The following is a 21,969-nucleotide window of genomic DNA, read 5'->3' as shown; positions in this document are numbered from 1 at the left end:
AGGGAGGGTTTCAGACACGAAACAATAAGCCAAAGCATTTGCTTCCTTTGTGTACTCATTTGTATGCCTTTATCAGTATTTAAAACTGACAGAATGGGAACACACAGTTAAGGTCCCTTATTTGCTTGATGTCCGGCCTTGTCTCTCTGCTTGTATTTGCAACAGATCGTGAGCAAACTGTAACAAGAACAGAATTTAATGTGAACTCACTCTTCTCTGCCCTTGCTCCATAGCCAGCTGGTTGTTTCCTTGTTCTGGAAGCTACAATGTTAACCCGTGAGTTTCTTTAAAACAAGGGCCTGCCTTTGTTTTACCCTTGGATAGTCAACATAAATGAGCAAATAGTAAACTAACTCATCATAAGTATTACATTTTGCATACAAGGAATCTTCTTACGCAAAGTACATGTTATAGAAAACAACACATTGATTCCAAAGTGTTTTTGCACTAAAATTAACCTCTTTTATTTTTCCATGAACTTTTTGAAATACACTCATATATATTTTATCCTACTAGAAGAGAATTGCAGGGAAGGAGCAATACTAAACCTCAATGAGTGGCTCACAAATGACAGAACTTCCGGCATCAGAAGGTATGAGAGGCATGTGTGTGACTTCAAATCACATCGTGCAAAGTGTCCACATGATGCTGTTTTGTTTAAAATCCGTGACTTGAGAACATGTCACGAAATTCTAAATTAGAAAAAGTTTAGGTGTGGGGGGTAGGCATTATTGCACAGCAGGTGAAGCTGCCATATGGGATGTCCACATCCCATATCAGAATTCTTGTTCAAAGCCTGGCAACTCTCCTTTTGTCTACCTGCCTGCCAGTGTGCCTGGGAGGCAACAGATGATAACCCAAGTCTTTGGGTTCCTACCTCCCATGTGAAAGACAAGGATAGAATTCCTGGCCAACTCTCGGCTGCCGTTACGGGTATTTTGGAGAGTGAACAGAACCAGCAGATGGAAGGCCTCTCCCCTTCACCTTGGTCTCTCTCTCTTTGCCTTCCAAATAAATAAAACTTAAAAGGAGAAAACGTTTAGGGCAAATTGTTTGAAAGATGAATGGGCCAATTTTTGCAACATTTTAATGTGCAAGTTGCATATCAAAGCTACATTTGAGGCAGTTGTTCCTTTAAACACCATAAATCATTTTGAAAAGAACTTGTACTATAGACACCAGTGGTTAGTGTACTACATGGTTCTCCCAAAGGTCCAGATGACACTGCTTCATCAACCTGCTCATAGGCCCTAGTTCTTGACTCAGATTAGACTCTGACTTCAAATCATGTTCTCCATCTCTTCACTTTTGATATCCCTAGTGATATCCATTGTCCAGTTTTGATTGGGTCAATCTCCTAGCATTGCTCCTAACTCTGCTAGCTCCTTGACACATCCAGCAGCTCTCTTCTGCCCCCTTCTGTCACAAGTGTGCATGTGCTCTGCTATGTCCAAGCAATTCAAGCTCATTCCTTCACTCAATATTAATTTATTGAATGTCTACAAAGTGCCAAAAACTATCTTAGGTTCTTTTATTCATGAATAAAACAAAAAGAAATCCTGCAAGGATGGAGCTTATTAATGGGAACTTCATATCAGGTGGTCCCCACACTTTGAAGGGAACATTGACAGATTTTTGTAGCATGTTCCTTAAAAAACACGTTTACAAAGGAGCCACGCTATACAAGTTCCCTATCACATGGATTTTGATTAAAATTGCTCTCTTGGAGATTACTCTATCATACTTAGTAAGAGGAGGGTGAAAGATTGTGATATTGTTGTTATGCCTACACCATGTCCCATTACATACCAATGCTTCAATTCTTAAAGCATATATTTAGATTTGTTATTTTCATTAAGAAATGCTTTTCGTAGGACATGTTCCTGGAACAGGGTATGAGACAAATTCAGTACATGTGATTTACCAGGTGTCTTCAAAAAGTTTATTGAAAATGCATATTGCCTTGTAAATCCAGCTGCCCATGAATCCTCATACTGATGAGATACTTATCTGGGAAAATCCCAGATTAGGATAGGGAAGAGTTACATGGAAAGAGTAGGAGTTAGCAAGGGCAATGTCTCCTGTCAAATCTGGCTTTAATCTGATCTATTGGGAGTCCATGGAATGTAAATTGTATCTTAGAGTTCACATCTCCCAGGCCAGAGGGCTATGTTAGCAGAGAGCTATTCCTCAGAGAAAAGGTAGTTATCAATGAGCACTCCACATGGAAGCTAGAGTATCTGAGTAGGGCGCCCCCAGGGCCTTTCACAGTGCCTCCAGTCAACCAGTAATTCATGTTCTACAAGGACAACAAGATTTCTAGTATGTGAAAATACTGATGACCTCAAAGACATTTCTATGGCTTCATGGGCTTAAAAATATGCTTTGGTGTATGTACTAGTTGTTGACACTATGGTGGAGTTAGTATGCTGAAGACCACGGCATGATTCCTATCATTAGGAATAGATTTGGAGGGGGAGTGGATAGGGTGGCCAGTAGAGGTGTTGTAATTGTGGGGAATGGCATCTGGCAAAGCCAAGTACAGTACTCTATGGAACACAATTGGAAACAGTACTCAATCCCAGACGGAGGCTAAAAAGAAGGTCAGGGAAAAGATTCCTGATTTGACATTCCAGCCAATTTAATCAGAACCCTTCATAAAGTCCTTTCTGTATTCTATTAGTTTCATGTGACTGTCATAACAAATTACCACAAACTTGTGGCTTAAATAACAAATATTTATTCTGGAGGCCAGAGCTTGGAAATTAAGGTGTCAGGAGGCTACACTCCATCCCAAGAAACAAGGGAAGAATTTCCCTGCCTCTTCTAGCTTTTGGTGGCTCCAGATTTTCCTTGGCTTGGAGTTGTATCCTTCCAATCATTGTCCCCATCTTCCCAGGCTCTCCTCTGTATGTATATCTTCTCCTTTGTCCCAGTGAGATTCTTTGTAAGTGCCTTTAGGCCCATCTTGATAATCAACAGTGATCAAATTTCATGATCTTTTTTTAAATTCCATCTTCAAATAACTTTTTTCCAAATAAGACCATAATACATAGGTTCCTGGGATAGGCTGCAAACAGGTCTTTTTAAAATTAATTTTTATTATTGTCCTTACTTTCCTTCTTATTTGAAAGGCAGGGGTGGGATGGTGTGGGAGAGATGGAGAGAGATTTTCTTTGTGCTGATTCATTCCTCAAATGTCTGTCACAGCCAGGATTGCAAAGCCAAATTTAAGAGCCTGGAATTCAATCTGTCAGGTGGTGGCAGGGACTCTAGTACTTGAGCCATTATCTAATATCTCCCAGAGTATGCATAAGCAAGAAGCTACATTTGAAGCGGAGTAGCTGAGTCTCAAACTAAGCACTGTGATATGGGATGCTGGTGTCCCAAGCAGGAACGTAAGTGCTGTGCCATCCACCCATCCTGTAGACATATCTTTTTGGGGAGACCATCTTTCAGTGCAATACTTTACTAGCAGTTAAACTGCTCTCCATTTTCTGGAATGGAAAGGGTTTGAAGTTTAAGATTCTATCACATTTGTTGTCATGTCATGGGTGGGGGAACTCTAGAACATGAATCCAAAATGCTGTGTTTCTCATTTTGTAGCTGTGAAGGTACAAAATGGGAAGTAAAGCATTTAAAACTTCTTGACATGTTTTCAAGTCCAAGGGCTGGAGTTATGGCTTATAGGGTAAAGCCACCACCCTATATGGGCACGTTTTCATGTCACAGCTACTCCACTTCCAATTCAGCACCCTGCTGATAGCCTGGGAAAAATCATGGAGGACTGTCCAAGTGTTTGGACCCCTTCCAACTACTTGAGAGACCCAAATGAAAATTTTAGTGGGGCCAGTGCTGTGACATAGCAGGTTAAGTCTCTGCCTATAGCACTTGTACTTCATATGAGCACCAGTTCACGTCCCAGCTGCTCCTCTTCCAATCCAGCTCTCTTCTTATGGCCTGAGAAAGCAGTGGGAAATGGCCCAAGTCCTTGGGCCCCTGCACCCCCAGGGAAGACTCAGACGGAGCTCTTGGCTTCAGATTGGCCCGGCTGGGCTATTGCAGACATTTGGGGAGTGAATCAGCAGATGGAAGATCTCTGTGTCTCTTCCCCTCTGTAACTCTGCCTCTTAAATAAACAAACAAATAAATAAATACTCTCAATAAAGAGAAAATAAAATCTTGGTTCTTGGTTTGGCTTGACTCCACCCTGGCCGTTGTAGCCATTTGGGGAGTGAACCAGAAAATGGAAGATCTCCTTCTGTCTGTCTCTCTATAACACTGATTTTCTGATAAAAAGTAATTATTTTAAAGACATCTTTAGTCTAAGTCTTCTTGAAAAACACTGGCTATTCTTCCTACATGGATCCAATGCAGAAGACTCACGGTCACCCCACATTAATTTCCCTTCTCAGGGAAACCTCGGAAAGGTTACTCACAGCAAAGCCAAGCAGTCTAGGGGGTTTTCATTCGTACCTATTTATTCACAGTTTCATACCTGGGCAAGCAACCTGCTGCCCTGAGACAGTGGTAGGTGGAAGTGTTGAAGTAGAGGGTTGTTGAGGATGTGTAGAGTCACAGACTTGGTTAACAATTGGCCATCTTAGTTCATATGAGGGATGTTTTCAAGACTACAAGGTATAGAGTTCAGGGTTGAAAGTACTGAATATGAGGAAGCAGTATCTCAGCCAAGTCAAAAAGAAAATAAACAAAAAAGATGGTTGACAACTTCAACCCTTTTTTGATATTGCTGTGCATTTATTTTCATTAAGAAATAATATTAGCATTCTTTTGAGTGGATCATAAAGAGATTTAGTTGTATATTTGATGTTTTAACTCAAGCATTCTGCAGAGATATTTTTAGGTTCAAGATACGTTTGAAATATACATAATATTCTTTCGCATTTAGTGCATGTTGTCTGATTCTTTTTATTTTTTACAAAGTGATATCTGTATTTGAAAACTTTTTTTTCTTATTCATATTCTTACAAAATAGACCATCAAAAACAGCAGCCTATTTATAATTTACATTCTTTTCCGTTCCTTCTACTTTACTCATTCCTAGAATTGTTGAGAGGGGAAAATGAGCCCTAAGATTTGTCTTTTCATCAGGGTGAAAATTACACACAGAAAGGATTTCCTCCCAACCCCATGTTTGGAAACAGTGACATAACTGTATCTGTTGCGAACTTATAAAAATGACATTGATTTATAATTCTATTTGCATTTACTCTTGCCTTTCAAATGACTCCAATTTTTACATCACCTTAGCAGATGAAGAATTTGCCAAATTGGCACAAGTGTTGTAATCATTCATTAATTAGGATACATCCTTAATATCACATTCCATTTTTAATTGGAAGAGATTCAAAAGCTCATGGAAAATGCACATTATGGGAAAACTATGCAAGGATTTCAAAGTTTTATTGTACCAAAATAAACAAAATTTAGTTTTTCATGAACTTTATGAAGTACCCTCATGTATTTTAAAAGAAATTCTCTTTTTATATTGTATATGATTTTATATTTTGATATGAATATTAAAAGAAGATTGTTATGTGGTCATGTTGCTGTTCAACAGACTTTCATTTTAATAAAGCATATTACAAATAAGGTTTAGTTTTAATGGAAGTAAACACTGAATTCCAGCTTCAGTGTGACAAGAGTTTTGCGAGTACATCCACTTCCTTCCCCCAGTGCCATCAGAGCTGAGGAAGGGAAGAGAGTGAGACTTCAGTCAGAGCTCTGAGAAGCTCAGAGACAGGCCCAGTGGTAGCTGCTGTAGCCCAGGCCTTATTATAGTTATACAGTAGAGGAAATATTCTGCTTCTTAAATTAGGCTTTCAAAATGAAAATGAGCAGCAGTTCAAACACTAGTCCCTGACAAGTTCCTGTGCCTTTTTTTTTAAGGACATGAGTCATTTTAATGGGAAAAGCTGTATCATGATGAATAATGTTTCTTGAAGCAGGGTAACACAGTACTCCAAAATGGTATTGACTTGCTGCTTTTCCATTAATAACGATCTTAACTAGCAACTGAAGCAAGCAAATGATGCCTGTCATACATTTGTGAGAACAAAAGACAAATCCCATTTCACACTTAGGTCACTGATACTTCTAATTATTAAAATGTTGTGCTATGAGAATGAATTTAAAAGATAGGTCACAAAAAGAAAAGTAGGATAAAGAGCATACAAAGATCAGGTTTCATGAGATTGAGTAATTAACGTTTGAGGAGAGAGAGATGTTTTCACAACATATACATTAATCAATACATCACTGGGTACTCCATATATCTGTAGAGTTTTTATGCATTGATTAATATAATAAAAGGTACAGGTGCTAATGCAAAAAATGCAGTATCTCTTAAATAAGTGTTATTTCTCTATTAGTATTCCAACGTTATGCTTTTGGAAAAGTTGGGTGTTCTATGAATTTTCAATAGAAAGAATATATGTTCGCATTCAGATTCTGTTGTTGATAACTAATATTGCACTGAAAGTACTTTGTAAAAATTTTTATAAGATTGATATTTTATTTATTTGAAAGGAGAGTGTGAGTGAGGGTGAGAGAAAGGGAGAGGGAGAGAGAAAGAGAAAGAAAAAGAAACAGGGCCGGCGCCGTGGCTCACTAGGCTAATCCTCCGCCTTGCGGCGCCGGCACACCGGGTTCTAGTCCCGGTCGGGGCGCCGGATTCTGTCCCGGTTGCCCCTCTTCCAGGCCAGCCCTCTGCTGTGGCCAGGGAGTGCAGTGGAGGATGGCCCAGGTGCTTGGGCCCTGCACCCCATGGGGAGACCAGGAAAAGCACCTGGCTCCTGGCTCCTGCCATCGGATCAGCGCGGTGCGCCGGCCGCAGCGCGCCGGCCGCGGCGGCCATTGGAGGGTGAACCAACGGCAAAAGGAAGACCTTTCTCTCTGTCTCTCTCTCTCTCTCACTATCCACTCTGCCTGTCAAAAAAAAAAAAAAAAAAAAAAAAGAAAAAGAAACAGAGAGAAAGTTCTTCCACCTGCTGTTCACTCCCCAAATGGCTGTAAGGTTTAGGGCTGGGTAAGGCCTAAGCCAGGAGCTAGGAGATTCTTCCAGGTCTCCCACGTGGGTGGCAGGGGACCAAGTACTCAGGCCATCTTCCACTGCTCTCCCAGATGCATTAGCAGGAAACTGGACTGGAAGTTCAGCAGCCGGGCCTCAAACCAGTGCTGATATTGGATGCTGGCACTGAAGGCTGCGGCTCCTACATGCTATGTCAAATGCCAGCTGGGAATGTGCTTATAAGGCACAGGTTCTTCCATATATATTCATTAAGGCACATTTTCATAGTCCTGTAATTAGTTTTTATATGAAAACCTTCAACATGCAAATATGATCACACTTAGCATTGTGATGTATAGATTTAGGAGAGGCCTCATCAAATTTAAAGATCTCGTTGTATAGAACACTCCATTAATGGTAGCAATAGTTCTTTTAAAAAGAAGACTTATGGGACTGCTGCTGAGGTATAATAGGCTAAGCCTCTTCCTGCAGCACCAGCATCCAATTTAGGCCCCGGTTTGTGTCCTGGTGGCTCCTCTTCCAATCTAGCTCTCTGCTTATGTTCTGGGAAAGCAGCAAAAGATAGCCTGAGTGTTTGTGCCCATGCACCCACGTGGGAGACCTGGAAGAAGCTTCTGGCTCCTAGCTTTGGATTGGCTCAGCTCCGGCCATTGAAGCCATTAGGGGAGGAACCAGATGATGGAAGACCTTTCTCCCCATCTCTCCCTCTCTCTGTATGTAACTCTACCTCTCAAAAATATAAATAAGAAATCTTTTTTAAAAAAGAAATGTTACAAACGTAAGTTAAAAGAATTTGTCACACTTGTCCAGAATTACCAATGATTTTTAAGATGTGCTACATACAGAAACAGAATGACAGTCATTATTATGAATGAATGTGAAGGCAAATAATCTGAGTAATAGTACAAAGAAAATACAAAGCAAATAATAGGAATATGTATGGGAAAATAGTAGTTCTATATCATTGTTTACCTATAACAACCTTGAATGTAATTGGCCTAATTTTCTAATTAAAAGATAGCAACTGGCTGAATGCATTAAAAAATCTATTTGATGCCCACAAGAAACATACCACACCAACAAAGATAGATGCAGGATGGAAAAAAAGATATTCCATGCTAAAAAAAAGCAAAAACCAGCAGGTATATTCATCCTAATAACAAATAAAATAGACTTTAACATAAAAACTGTCAATAGACAAAGAAGGGGATTACATAATGATTACGAGATTAATTCAATAGAAGATGTGACAATAATGAATGTATATGTACCCAACTGCAAGGCACCTGGATATTAAAAGCAAATGGTAACGCATCTAATGAAAGACACAGACTCCAATACAACAGTAATGGGGGACTTAAACACTCCACTTTTATCAATGGACAGATCAACTATACAGAAAATCAAAAAAGAAAACACAGAGCTAATTTACACTATGGATCCAATGTACTTAACTGATATCTACAGAAACTTTCATTCCACAGTTAAGAATACACATGATTTTCATCAGTGCATAGAACTTTCTCTAGGATAGATCAAATGCTATACCATAAAGCAAGTTTCAGCAAATTCAAAAAAGTGAAATCATATCATGTATCTTTTCTAACTACAATGGAATGAAGCTAGACATAATAAATTAAGAATCTCTAGAAAATATGCAAACATATGGAGACTGAATAACATTTTCCTGAATGAACATTGGGTCATAGAAGAAATCAAAGGTAAAATTAAAAAAAAGTCCTGGAAACAAATGAAGATTACAATACAACTATCAACACTTATGGGATACAGCAAAAGTAGTGTTAAAAGAGAAGTTTATAGCAATTAGTGCCCACATCAAGAAATTGGAAAAGCATCAAATAGATGAGCTCAATGCATCTCAGGGACCTAGAAAAACAACAGTAAACCACACCCCAAATTAGTAGAAAACAGATAATTACAATTAGAGAATAGATAAACCAAATTTAATCAAACAAAAAAAAACCATAAAATATCAATGAAATGAAGAACTTTTTTTAAAAAAATAAACTGATACACCACTCAACTAACCAGAACATATTTCAATAAAACCAGATGAAGCAGATGTTACAATAGATACCACAGGGGAAAAAAAAGAATCATCAGTAATTACTACAGATATCTATAAGCCAACAAGTTGGAAAATCCAGAAGAAATGTACAGATTCCTAGATCTCCAAAATTGAGCCATGAAGACAGAAAACCTAAACAGACCAATAACCAAAACAGAAATCGAATCAGTAACAAAGATTCTCCTAACAAACAAAAGTTCAGACTTCACTGCTAAATTCTTTTTTTTTTTTTTTTTTATTGAATGGCATGATCCAAAGGTATGTGGAAACCATCTGTATGGAAGCTATCTGTATGTAAGGAACTATGAACTAGGATTTTGCTGTTATTACTGGTAAGAAAGATACATACACAAGCAAATAGTCCTATGTTCAACTGATTACAATTTTTTTTTATGATTGACTTTATGGTCAGATAGACAGCCATATGAGTGGATAATACAAGATGGATACAGTGGTTAACTACTGCATCATGAGTGTATTTTTAATGTATATTGACAAGTCAACTTTTCAAAATAGTAACTTAATGGCATTCTGTTGAATGATATGCTCTAAAGCAGAAGGCCTGTATTTATCATTCAGCACCAAATAATTGCAGACAGCCTTCCTAATAGGGGCAAGAAAAGTTTGTTTGTTATTGAAGACACTAAAGCTTGTGATAACACTAAAAGAAAACATGAGTGAGCAAAAGCAGATCAGCAGAAAAACTGAAAGTCTATACTTGGCGCACGTGATCCTCAATTCTAGTTTGAAGACTTTGTAAAATTGCTTATAGTCAGCTAATCACACACTGTTTGCTATATTTACCCTGAATTCTAGTAGTATTCTTTTCTGAAAATATTTTTAAGTGCTACAGCTATTGTTTACATTTTTGAAATTTTAAATTGGATTTATAGTGAATGGCATTTTGAACTAGCTGACCGCTTAGTCTGTTAATGTTCAGATTGTATGATCTGATAATGAAAGATGTCAGAAATAAGGGTCATTGCTCCCAATTGTTTGAGTCTAGCCTACTGTCTTTCACTAGTGATAGAAGAGTTATAGAGAAAAGAGGTTAACTTCTACCGGACATTTAAAGGGGAACTAATTCCATTCTTTTCAAGCTATTAAAAACAATTGAAAGGGGGGAAATTCTTCCAAACTTCTTCTATGAGGCCAGAATCATCTTAATTCTAAAACCAGAAAAAGACACAAGAAAAACTATAGACTAACAATCCTGATGAACATATATGCAGAAATTCTCACCAAAATACTAGCTAATTGAATCCAACAACACATCAGAAAGATCATTCACCCAGACCAAGTGGGATTTATCACTGGTATGCAGGGATGGTTCAACATACAGAAATCAATAAATGTAATACATCATATCAACAAATTAAAAAACAAAAAATATGACTATCTCAATAGGTGCAGAGAACAGTTGATAATATATGACATACTTTCATGATAAAAATTTTAAGCAAATTGGATGTAGAAGGAACATTCCTCAACACAGTAGAGGCAATATATGACAAACCCACAGCTAGCATTATATTAAATGGTAAATTCATGAAATTTGTGGAGCACGTTTAGGAGGGAGAATACAGTGGGAAGTTTGCTCCTAAATATTTAAATACATGAAATTTGTTCACCTTATATAAATTTTAAAATTGAAAAAAATTTGAAAATGATGGCAGTTAAATTATACTCATGAATAAAAATAAACTGAACAAAGACTTAACCTCGGCTGAATTTCTAGTTGAGGTATATATAAACTCTAAGACCAATGAATCCTCTCCTTCCTCTCAAGTTGTGCCACAGAGAAGTTGGCAAAAACACAGCATCTTAACCAGTGTTGGTTCATCTTACCAGTAGAGACGATGGGCAATCTGGATGCTCTGCAGCGACCGGTGCAGTAGAAGCTGAACCAATGGACTTTCAAGGTCCCATTCAAACTTGACAGCCTACAGTAAGAAACATTTCCTTTACTGTGTTTTCTCAGTACCAGAATACTTTCTGGTATTTCTGTATTCTGTATAGCAGAATACAGAGGCACATAGAGGCTTAAGAAACAACCAGGAAAAGTAGCATGCACATTTAAGAACATGTTGATAATGTATTAATGCTTATCATCTAATGCATAGCTAATAACATGTATCTCACACACCATACACAATGCGAATATATGTAGTCTTTTTCTCCTTATTTATGATTTAAGATTACACGATAAGAAATAAGAGCAGGGCAGACTAGGCACTGTAGAGCAGTGGGGTTAGCCATTACTAGAGATGCCTACGTCCCGTACAGGAGTGCCTGGAAGACTTGGCACCTCTGCTTCTGATCTAGCTTCCTGGTAATGCAAACTAGGAGACAGCAGCTTGAGTCCCTGCCACCCTTATAGAAGATTCAGATGGAGCTCAGGCTCTTGGCTGTTCCAGGCACTTAGAGAGTGAACTAGCAGCCAGAAGATCAATCTCTGTCTGTCTTTCTCTCCATGTGGATCCTTCAAATATACGAAAATAAATGAATAAAAATTATTAAAAAAGAGCAGGTGGTGTGTAGGATTCAACCAGTCCCTGGGCGGGGGAATCCTGGAGCAACAAATAATGTTATGAATATGCCCTCAGATCATAAAAGTAGTATTAAGTAATAGATACTTCTGCATTTGAAGATGAAACTAATGCTTATTAAAGCCTGAAGAGAGATCACCAGCTAGTATATCAGTATCAGCCTGCACAGTTTGAAGCTTTGCCTACATTTTCAAAGCTGACTGGTACCACCATAGCCAATTTCCAAAATTTCTCATTTCCACTGTGAGTATCTCCCTAAGGTTTTCTGGGATACCCCATCTTGTAGAAAACACAGACAGAAAGGGGTAGCCTCTGAACTTAATTAAACCTTCACCTGCCGTATTCAGGGATTTCACGGTCAACATCTGTGCCTGGGCTCCATCAGTGTTCAGGAAATGAAATACGTGAACATGATGATTAAAAATAAAGGTTCTGTTCATGAAAGCACTCATTCCTGTTTGAGAGGCAAAGTTTCTGTCTTTAGCTGTTCAGGTAAGACATCTGAGACCTTCCCTCTATCTTTTTCTTCCTCTGACATATGCCTACCCACCCCTCATCATTTAATCCAGACTTTATACAATCATGCAGACAGCAGAAAGTGGGAGCTATATCCCACCCCTCATCATTTAATCCAGACTTTATACAATCATGCAGACAGCAGAAAGTGGGAGCTATATCCCACCCCTCATCATTTAATCCAGACTTTATACAATCATGCAGACAGCAGAAAGTGGGAGCTATATCCACTAACATCCACCTCAACAAACACCTGATTATATGAGGCCTCTGCAAGCACAGAGGAGTTTATAAACCCCTGAGGTGTGAGAATGCCAAAGATGATCATAGCAAACCTGTTTCATGTCCTGTTGCTGTCTGAATGTAGAAAGACCATACTGTGTATTGTCTTAACTTGCAGCCATGAGCATCTTTCACTTACAGGCTAATTCGAGCTTCCCAGGCCATGATTACTGTTTATGCCCTAACAGTGAACATATCCTATGAGCATATGAGAAGTAAAATAGCTTTCACATTTTCTTCCATGCTTGCCTTTTACAATTTCTGTTGGCTATTTCCTGTGATACTCAGCAACTATTGACTGCATTTGAATTGCCTCCCTTACTTCCAAACTCCTTGCTTTACTATGTCTACTGGTATCATCAGCCCCAAATTCTGCCTCACTATCCAGGATGTAGGTAAATTTTCTGGTGCATACAACACCGTTCTTGCAACTTACCTTAAGGTTTATAACTTGTGGTCCCAGTAACTTCTGGGTCTTTTTCTTATATGACTTTAAGATATGAAGCATATATCCATATCTGCTATTTTCATTATGGTCTTAGATTCCATTCTTACTGTTCTAATATAGCCTATGTAATTCTAACATGGTAATACAGAAAAAAACCCCATGATTCCAGAACATAATTGATGAGGTGGAATTTGTTTATGTGTTGGAAAGTTATAAGGTCATGGTGGAGGATGAAATTCTAAGGGTAAATACATTGGCAGTTGTAAAATGCTTCCTGGTTTTTATTTATTTTCTAGTTCCATAATGAGTACATGTTTCTTTCCATCTGAGAGCAGCTTATATCTTTATTTTTAATTATGGCATATTTGCAGCCTTAATTGTTTCCTTTCTATTTGCTATGTTGGATTCTGTGTGCAACTTTTCTTATGAATTTGGATTTGCATGAATATGGGTTCAGTCATATTCCTGGTGCCAAGTGTATTGACTCTGATCCAAATGAGTTTAATTTATTATGTTTAAATTAATTAAGAACTTACTCTTTTGAGTTGGGTTAGCTATAACTTCAGCCCATACCTATGAGCTGTGAGATGAATATTGATCTTGCAAGTTGGATTAATCTTTTTAAAAAGATTTTGTTTATTTATTTGAGATGTAAACTTACAGATAGAAGAAGAGACAGAGAGAAAGGTCTTTCATCTGCTGGTTCACTCCAAATGGCCAGAAGGGCTGGCGCTGAGCTGATTTGAAGCCAGGAGCCAGGAGCTTCCTCCAGGTCTCCCACGTGAATGCAGGACCTAAGTACTTGGGCCATTGTCTACTGATTTCCCAGGCTAAAGCAGACAGCTGGATTGGAAGAGGAACAGCTGGGACTAGAACCTATGTCCAAATAGGATGCCAATGCTGCAGGTGGAGGCCAAGCCCACTACACCATAGCTCTGGCCCCAAGTTGAATTATACCTCTTGAGCACTCAGCACATAGTTACATGACAGAAGATCCAGGCTGGATGTTGACTCATTCTCACGCTCACTTGTAGATGGTGTAATCTGTTTATCTGTCGTCATGTAAGTCAGGTGATTAACTGTACTCATGATTCTGGGTAACTTTATATTATTTTCAAAAATTACTCCAGTATTGTGGTATTTGATGTTGTCACTAAAATGACTAGCTGACATCACTGTCTAACTCTGTCAATAAAAAAATGTACTAGTTGACAAGAGAATTGGGGTATTAGAAGTTACTTTGATAAGATTTATACTAGAATTTTTAAGGGGAAGTCAAGTAAGTTACAAATTATGAGGAGCTGCCTAGCAAATTACTAGTTTCTATATATTTATTGTGTTAATGTTTTATAAAGATGTATGTATTTATTTTGAAAGAGAGAGAGAGAGAGAGAGTCTTCCATCTACTGATTCATTCCCCACATGGTAGCAACAGCCAGTGCTAGGCCAGTCCAAAACCAGGAGCTTCCTCTAGGTCTTCCACAAGGGTGGCAGGGGCCCAAACTTTCGGGCCATCCTCCATTACTTTTCCCAGGTCATTTGCAGAGAGCTGCATGAAGTGGAGTAGCTAGGACATGAGCTGGCACCCATAGGGATGCCATCATCATCATCATGGCATCACAGGCAGTGGCTTCACTGCTATGCCACAACATGGGTACCAAAGTTTTATTTTATATATACAGTCAGATGAAAGAATTTTATCACAGTATTTATATTTTACATGTTCAAATTGATAATTAATAATTCCTTTTGGATTTTTATGTCTTGATTGTACCAATTTATTATTAATATACAGAGAACAGGTTTTATATACTTTGTAGATATTTCTTTTTTACTGTTTTGAAAATTTTTATTGAGAATAGATTTAATGTATTTAACAGATACAATTCTAAGATAACCATACTTCTCTTCCTAACATTTTGTCTAGAGAGTATTTACAAAACTCTTATTAATATAGGAGCTATCCTTTGCTGTGGCTCGGGAAGGCAGTGGAGGATGGCCCAAGTGCCTGGGCCCTGCACCTGCATGCGAGACCAAGAGGAAGCATATGGCTTTGGATTGGCGCAGTGCGCCGGTCGTAGTGGCCATTTGGGGGGTGAACCAATGGAAGGAAGACCTTTCTGTCTGTCTGTCTGTCTCTCTCTCTCTCTCTCTCTCTCTCACTGTCTAACTCACTCTGTCAAGTAAATAAAAAAATACAAATGCAATTAAAAAATATAGGAGCTATCATTCATATTTTTGTCCAGATTGCAGTATCACTTTTATGTAGTTTGTTGATGATTCATTAGGAACTCTCTAGAAAATCATTAATTAAATTATTGAAATAACCCTGGCAATTCTGCCCTTCTTACCTGAACCAGCTGTGGGAGATATTCCAGTAGTTCATCATTCCAGAGGGTGTCTAATTGTTGAACTGCCACTTTGCGAATTTCTTGATCTGGAAAACTGATGCACAGAAAATATATCTATTAAGTTGTTAATGGCAAGGAAAAATTCATGACACATTTCAGGGAGAACAGGGAATAAATTCCATTTCCAGTGCCTCAGATAAAATAATAATCTTACAATGCATTAAAAGGGTCATTAGCACTAAATAATTGCTAGTTTTCTGTATTCTCGCTCTCATGGGGTCAGTAGCAGAACCTTATTTCGACTAGGCTTTAGAAACAAGGGTTTTAGATCTCCATCAGCTTTCTTACCTATAAGATGTATATTATGGGATATCTAAAATCTTTTCTAAAGTAGCCTGAAAATCTTTGCTTCTACTGAGCCATGCATTTGCTAAATAAATTATTAGCAGCTGGAGATCCAGAGTTTATATGATTAAAAATGAGTTTTGATATTTTTAAATGAATATTGGCCAGATCTTAATGGAAACTAGAAATTTAAAGTACTGATGATAAATGAATGCCATTGAATAAAGGTAAATCTTGATGTGAAGTTTCTGAGAGCAATTATGCCATATTCATTTTGGATAGCATATACCTATTGTAAAATTTAGCAGCTATGGGGTGCTTAATAGATGCTTGCTATTGAACTATATTTTAAATGATATTTTTAGCATTGGGAACCACATTTCAAATGGACTCCTCAGATTGCCCTCATCTTGTTTCTTCAGAAAATTTTATTCAATTTTCTTGAAGTTCCTGAGAAATGTCTGGAGATAACTCTGGTACCATACAGCGTTGATCCAATTTTGACAAATTGCTTCGACATGATTAGATACTATGAAAGCTTTGGTAAGAAAAATTAATTTTAAGTAATCATGTTTTCAGGAAAATAAGATATGAGAAATAATTTAAAACTTGAAGAACTGTGTATTGCAACTCATTTAAAAACAAAAACATGAATGAACAAACTACACCCCCTAATTTCTTTTGTCAGGAGCTAACAGAACACTTTTCAACCAATCAGGTGAATATACAGTCAGCTGATCAGCTGGGAATCAAAAAACATTAGCCTTGAATATACAGACTCTTTTCATCATATCAGCTTACTGAAGACCAAAATGAAAACTGTGGAGCTACAGAGCTGGGTGAAACATTTGATTCAACATCCCTCAACTGTTCTTGATAGAAGTCTGAAATGTAATGCTAAACAGGTTACGTATTTTTTGCTTTATTTAAACCGAACATTTTAATTACAGGAATTTAACTTCCAAGGTTCATCACTCCAACCTTTTATTTCTGACCTGAAAATACTTTTCCATACTAATGCTCCCTCTTTGAACATTCTAGCAATGAGTTCTGGTGAGAACACATCTCATGAAGTACTGCTAAGGTCAGAAGATTTTAGCCTAACATCACCCACATGCAGAGAGCAGAAGGGTGCAATAAAAATGCAAAGCTAGAAGAAGGTCAGCTTATTTTACCACATTAAGACTTTAGATTCCCCTAACTAAATGCAATTGACTCTAATTTATTGCTATCAATTACTAAACCATTTGTGTGGAGCCTGTAGACATCAAGGTCAGTTTGGGGACTGTTTGGAGTCTTGGAGGGAATAGCTACTTGGCATGTTTTGATGTCTAAGTAATGGCTTGTTAAGTCAAATTCTAGCCACCCATGCTTTCCTGTGTGCTTGTTTCTTCTTACCGATGTTAGTGACACAAGGAAAGAGAAATAGCAAAAAAAAAAAAAAACCATCATAACAAAACAACATTCTGTAGAACACTAAAACTCTATATATTTATTTTCAAATTCCAGCCTATAATTTCCATGAAAGCAGAAAATTTTCATTAGCTTCCAAAAATACAACCCCAATGAATCCATATTTGTAAACATTTTCTGCATATTGATGACTGTCCTAACCTGGGATCCTTGTCATTCTACCTGAGACATCTCTACTACTCGACTTCCTACTTTCAATGCATGTTATCAACTGCCTCCAGTCATGGAGACCTAAAAATCTTAAAGGTGTTTCTGTTCCTCTTGCCCTCTTCATTACATATTCTCCACCTCTCCCATCTGGTGAAATTCTATTGATTTCTGAAGTCCAAGCTCCAGTATCACTTTGCCTAGGAGGTTATCCCAGCCTTTGTTTAGTCCCCTGAAGCATTAGTTGCCCCCTTTCTTTTTGGAATTCTGTATTAAGTACATGGTTGATGGCAGTCTCATTCATTTATGAGTTTCTGGACCAGTTGAACAAAAATTTGTAGAGTTCCTATTAGTCTCTTATCTTTACATCTAATCAATTTTCAAGCTCCGAGTTCTTTTGACTTTTTTATCCTAATGGCTCTAGCATCTATGATGACTTTTAATTATTTCTGTAACTATCTAGTCTAGACCATAATTATCTCATGCTGATATTCATATTTTCATAAAATTTTATAAAATTTCCCTAATTACTTGTTAAGTTCTTTTCTCATAAAGGACTAAGTGGACTTCTGTTTCCAATAGATCTATCTTAACTCCGTTCAAGGCTAGTTAAGCCTTTGAGGTTTCCCTTCTGCTATAATATTGAGTGAATCAGTGTAGTTCATCAGAATATTATTTTTACTCTGTCCTCACCTTTGTGAGCACTGTTGACTCTGCTTGGAAAACCATCCCTTTTCTTCAAGCTCTAGTTCTCCAAAATATTCAATCAAATCCCCTTGAAGGCAACTATCCTTAGTAATCACTTCTATGAACTCCAAGGGTATTAACTGATTACCTTTCGCTGGGCATTTAAGAAAAGCTAATGTGTACTAAGATTTTTAAAAGATTAATTTTTAAAACCAGGGAGTTAGGTGGAGGCACAGGGGGCAGGAGTGGTAGAGGGAATTAGAATCTCATCCACTGGGACAATATGTAAATGCCTACAACAGCAAGAGCTGGGCCAGACTGAAGAATTGAGGTCTTCTACAATGGTGGCAGGGACTCAAATACTTGAGCCATCACTTTCTGCCTCCCAGGGTGTACACTAGCAGGAGGCAGAATTGGGATCGGAGATGGACATTAAGCCCAGGCATTCAGAAAATGAGATGTAGATCTCCTGAATTGGACATTAAGCACTGTGCCCAATTCCCACCACAGGATTTAACTTCTAATTTATGGATGTTCACTTTTTAACTAGTGAATACATCAACGGTGGTTAAATATTTTTCCATTTTCTTTTCTTACCTCTAGAATTTAGCTTATGCTGTAGATGAGTGGGTAACAAAAATGCAATAATGATAATTTCTTGTGTACTGAGATAGCTTACATTGGTGACAAATGTTTAATTCCACAAATATCACTCCTATAAATTCCAGATTTTTTTCCTCCTACTCAAAAAGGTCAGAGGAGAACAATCTGAAGGTAATGCAAAAGAAATATGTATTTATTTTCAGGATCCTTCCAGAATAAGAGAATAAAAAAAAACTAGTAATACCAATATAGTATAATCCAAAGGGAAAGTGATATATGTGTGTTAATATGAGCAGATGTTGAGAAGAATGTTTTGCACTTTAAGGGAAAATGATGTTTCCTTTTATTCACTACTGTTGCTTGAGGTTCAGGAAGAAATTGGAAGAGAATTGGAAGAAATTGCTATGAAATAAACCACATGACATCCTGAGCTGTGACTAAGGCCTAATTTGACATTAAAGCATATCCAAACACAACTTACACTTGACTGCTTCTGGAAGAGTTGGCCACATTATAAGAGATGCTTGCAGAGTTGGCAAAGTTCCTTGAACAAGAAGTATTTTATACATTGTTGGAAATATTTTAACTTTTGGAAATTTATCCTAGGGACACCTCTCTTCTGGCATCTTACTATATCCAACACCCATCCCAGTGTTCACAGAGATGTGTGCAGACATATGGGTAGCCAAAAACTATTGGAAATAATCTAATTATCCAAAAATAAATATGTAAGTTAAAATGGTATAAATACATGTGGTCATTACATAATAAAGGAATCATTATATGCCTTATGTTATTTTTAAAGAAATATATGTATACTTCTCAATATATTGAATAGATGAGAGGAAAAAATATGAATACCAAATACCAGAATGCAACTTTTATTATTCAATTTTTAAAGTTTTTCAAGCTTTCTATATGAAAGTTTTTATTACTTATTAAAAATAAGTCCTTTTTAAATATAAGGCTCATCTAACTAATGAAAATATATGAATAAATGCCAATTCATTGCCAGCACTAGAAAGAAGTTCCAGATCATATGCTCTTTTAAAGAGTGAACATCCAGAGGAAACCAAATTAGACTTACTCTGGACTTCTCATCACAAACCCTACAGGAAGGAGACAGTGGTGAGAAATATGCCAAATCCTAGGAGAAAAAAACTGTCAACTGAGAATACTGTACCTGTAAAACTTTCATTTATGAATGAAGGAGAAATAAGGATCTTCCACAACAAGAAGAAGCTGAAAAAAATTTGGAACTACTCTCACAGCCCTACAAAAGATGCTCAAAGACGTGCTAAACACACAGAAAAACAAAAACAGGAACATCACTACAAAAGAAATGAGTGCAAAAAATGACCTAGCAAAAGTACAAATGAAATCCCAAATACATCAAGAGGACTACTTAAGGAAACAAGGCAGGGCAAAGACATTATTTAAAAATAGTCACACCGAATGTAAATGGTCTCAACTCCCCAGTTAAAAGACACAGATTGGCTGAATGGATTAAAAAAGAAAATCTATCTATTTGCTGCCTACAAGAAACACATCTTGCCAACAAAGATTCATGCAGACTGAATGTGAAAGGATGGAAAAAGATAATCCATGCTAATGGAAGCCAAAAAATAGTTGGTATGGCCATCCTAATATCAGACAAAATGGACTTTAACATGAAAACTGTTAAAATAGACAAAGAAGGACATTATATAATGATTAAAGGACCGATTCTGTATATACACCTAATTACAGGGCATCTGGCTATTTGAAAGAATTGTTAAGGGATTTAAAGGGAGATATGGACTCAAATACAATAATAACAGGGGACTTCAATACCACACTTTCAGCAGTAGACAAATCAACCAGAAAGAAACTCAACAAGGAAACAGAGTTAATCGACACCATAGACCAAACAGACCTTGCAGATACCTATAGAGCCTTCTACCCTACAGCCACAGAGTACACATTTTCCTCTCCAAAGCATGAAACTTTCTCTAGGATTGACAATATGCTCAGCCATAAAGTGAGTCTCAGCAAATTCAATAAAATTGAAATCAAACCATGCATCTTCTCAGACCATAATGCAATTAAGCTGGAAATCAACAACTCAAGAAATTCTACACCATATGCAAACACAAAGAGAATGAACAACACGTTTCTGAATGAACAGTGGGTAATAGAAGAAATCAAAAGAGAAATCAAAAAATTTCTGGAAACAAATTAAGACAATACAACATACTAAAATTTTTGGGATACAATTAAAGCACTATTAAGAGGAAAGCTTATAGCAATTGGTGCCTATATCAAGAAACTGGAAAGGTACCAAATAAATGAACTATCTATGTAACTCAAGGATCTAGAAAAACAGCAAACCAAACTCAAAACTAGTAAGAGAAAAGAAATAATTAAAATTAGGGAAGAAACCAACAAAACTGAAACCAAAAATACAATACAAAAGATTAGCAAAGTTAAGAACTGGTTTTTTGAAAAAATAAACAAAATTGACCCAACTAACCAAAAAAAGGAGAGAGAAGATGCAAATCAATAAAATTACAGAAGAAAAAGGAAATGTAACAACAGACACCACAAAATAAAAAGAATCATCAGAAGCCACTACAAAGATTTGTATGCCAACAAACTGGGAAACCTAGAAGAAATGAAGATTCCTGGAAACAGAACCTACCTAAATCCAGCTATGAAGAAACAAAAAGCCTAACAGATCCATAACCAAGACAGAAATTGATCAGTAATAAAGGCCCTCCCAAAAAAGAAAAGCCCTGGATGGCTTAGCTTCCTTGCTGAATTCTACCAGATATTTAAAGTAGAACAAACTTGGCCAGTGCCTTGGATCGCTAGGCTAATCCTCTTCCTGAGGCACTGGTACTCTGGGTTCTAGTCCTGGTTGGGGTGCTGGTTCTGTCCTGGTTGCTCCTCTTCCAGGCCAGCTCTCTGCTGTCGCCAGGGAGTGCAGTGGAGGATGGCCAAAGTGCTTGGGCCCTGCACCCCATGGGAGACCAGGAGAAGCACCTGAATCCGGTGCCCCAACCGGGACTAGAACCTGGTATGCCGGCGCTGCAAGGCAGAGGATTAGCCTAGTGAGCCACAGCGCTGGCCCCAAATTCTTAATATGAAGCCAGCATCACCTTAATTCTTATACCTGGAAGAGATGCAAAAGAGAAAGAGAGTTACAGACCAATATCCCTGATTAACACAGACATAAAAATATTCAAAAAAATCCTGGCCAATCAAATCCAGCAACACATCAGAAAGATCATCCACCAAAGTGGGATTTATCCCTGGTATGCAGAGATGCTTCAACATTCTCAAATGAACCAATGTGATATATCACAATAACAAATTGAAGAATGAAAACCATATGTTATCTAAATAGATGCAGAGAAAGCATTTGAAAAAATACAACACCTTTTCAT

The 21,969-nt window shown here is 37.5% G+C and overlaps 1 protein-coding gene across 2 annotated transcripts in view; it reads right to left on the bottom strand.

The window, feature by feature from the left end:
- Positions 1-21,969, bottom strand: part of PIK3C2G (phosphatidylinositol-4-phosphate 3-kinase catalytic subunit type 2 gamma) — a 464,615-nt gene that overhangs the window by 246,655 nt on the left and 195,991 nt on the right. For both annotated transcript variants that reach the window (XM_051850300.2, XM_017343356.3), the window contains exons 18-19: positions 15,287-15,380; positions 10,989-11,083 (exon numbers count right to left, since the gene is read on the bottom strand). In XM_051850300.2, the coding sequence (XP_051706260.2) occupies positions 10,989-11,083; positions 15,287-15,380 (189 nt within the window). The remainder of the gene's footprint in view (positions 1-10,988; positions 11,084-15,286; positions 15,381-21,969) is intronic.

This window comes from Oryctolagus cuniculus, chromosome 9, assembly GCF_964237555.1.
Source record: "Oryctolagus cuniculus chromosome 9, mOryCun1.1, whole genome shotgun sequence".
Lineage (NCBI taxonomy): Eukaryota > Metazoa > Chordata > Mammalia > Lagomorpha > Leporidae > Oryctolagus > Oryctolagus cuniculus.
The sequence above is the reverse complement of the archived record's forward strand: the minus strand, read 5'-3'. Positions and strand labels throughout refer to the sequence as shown.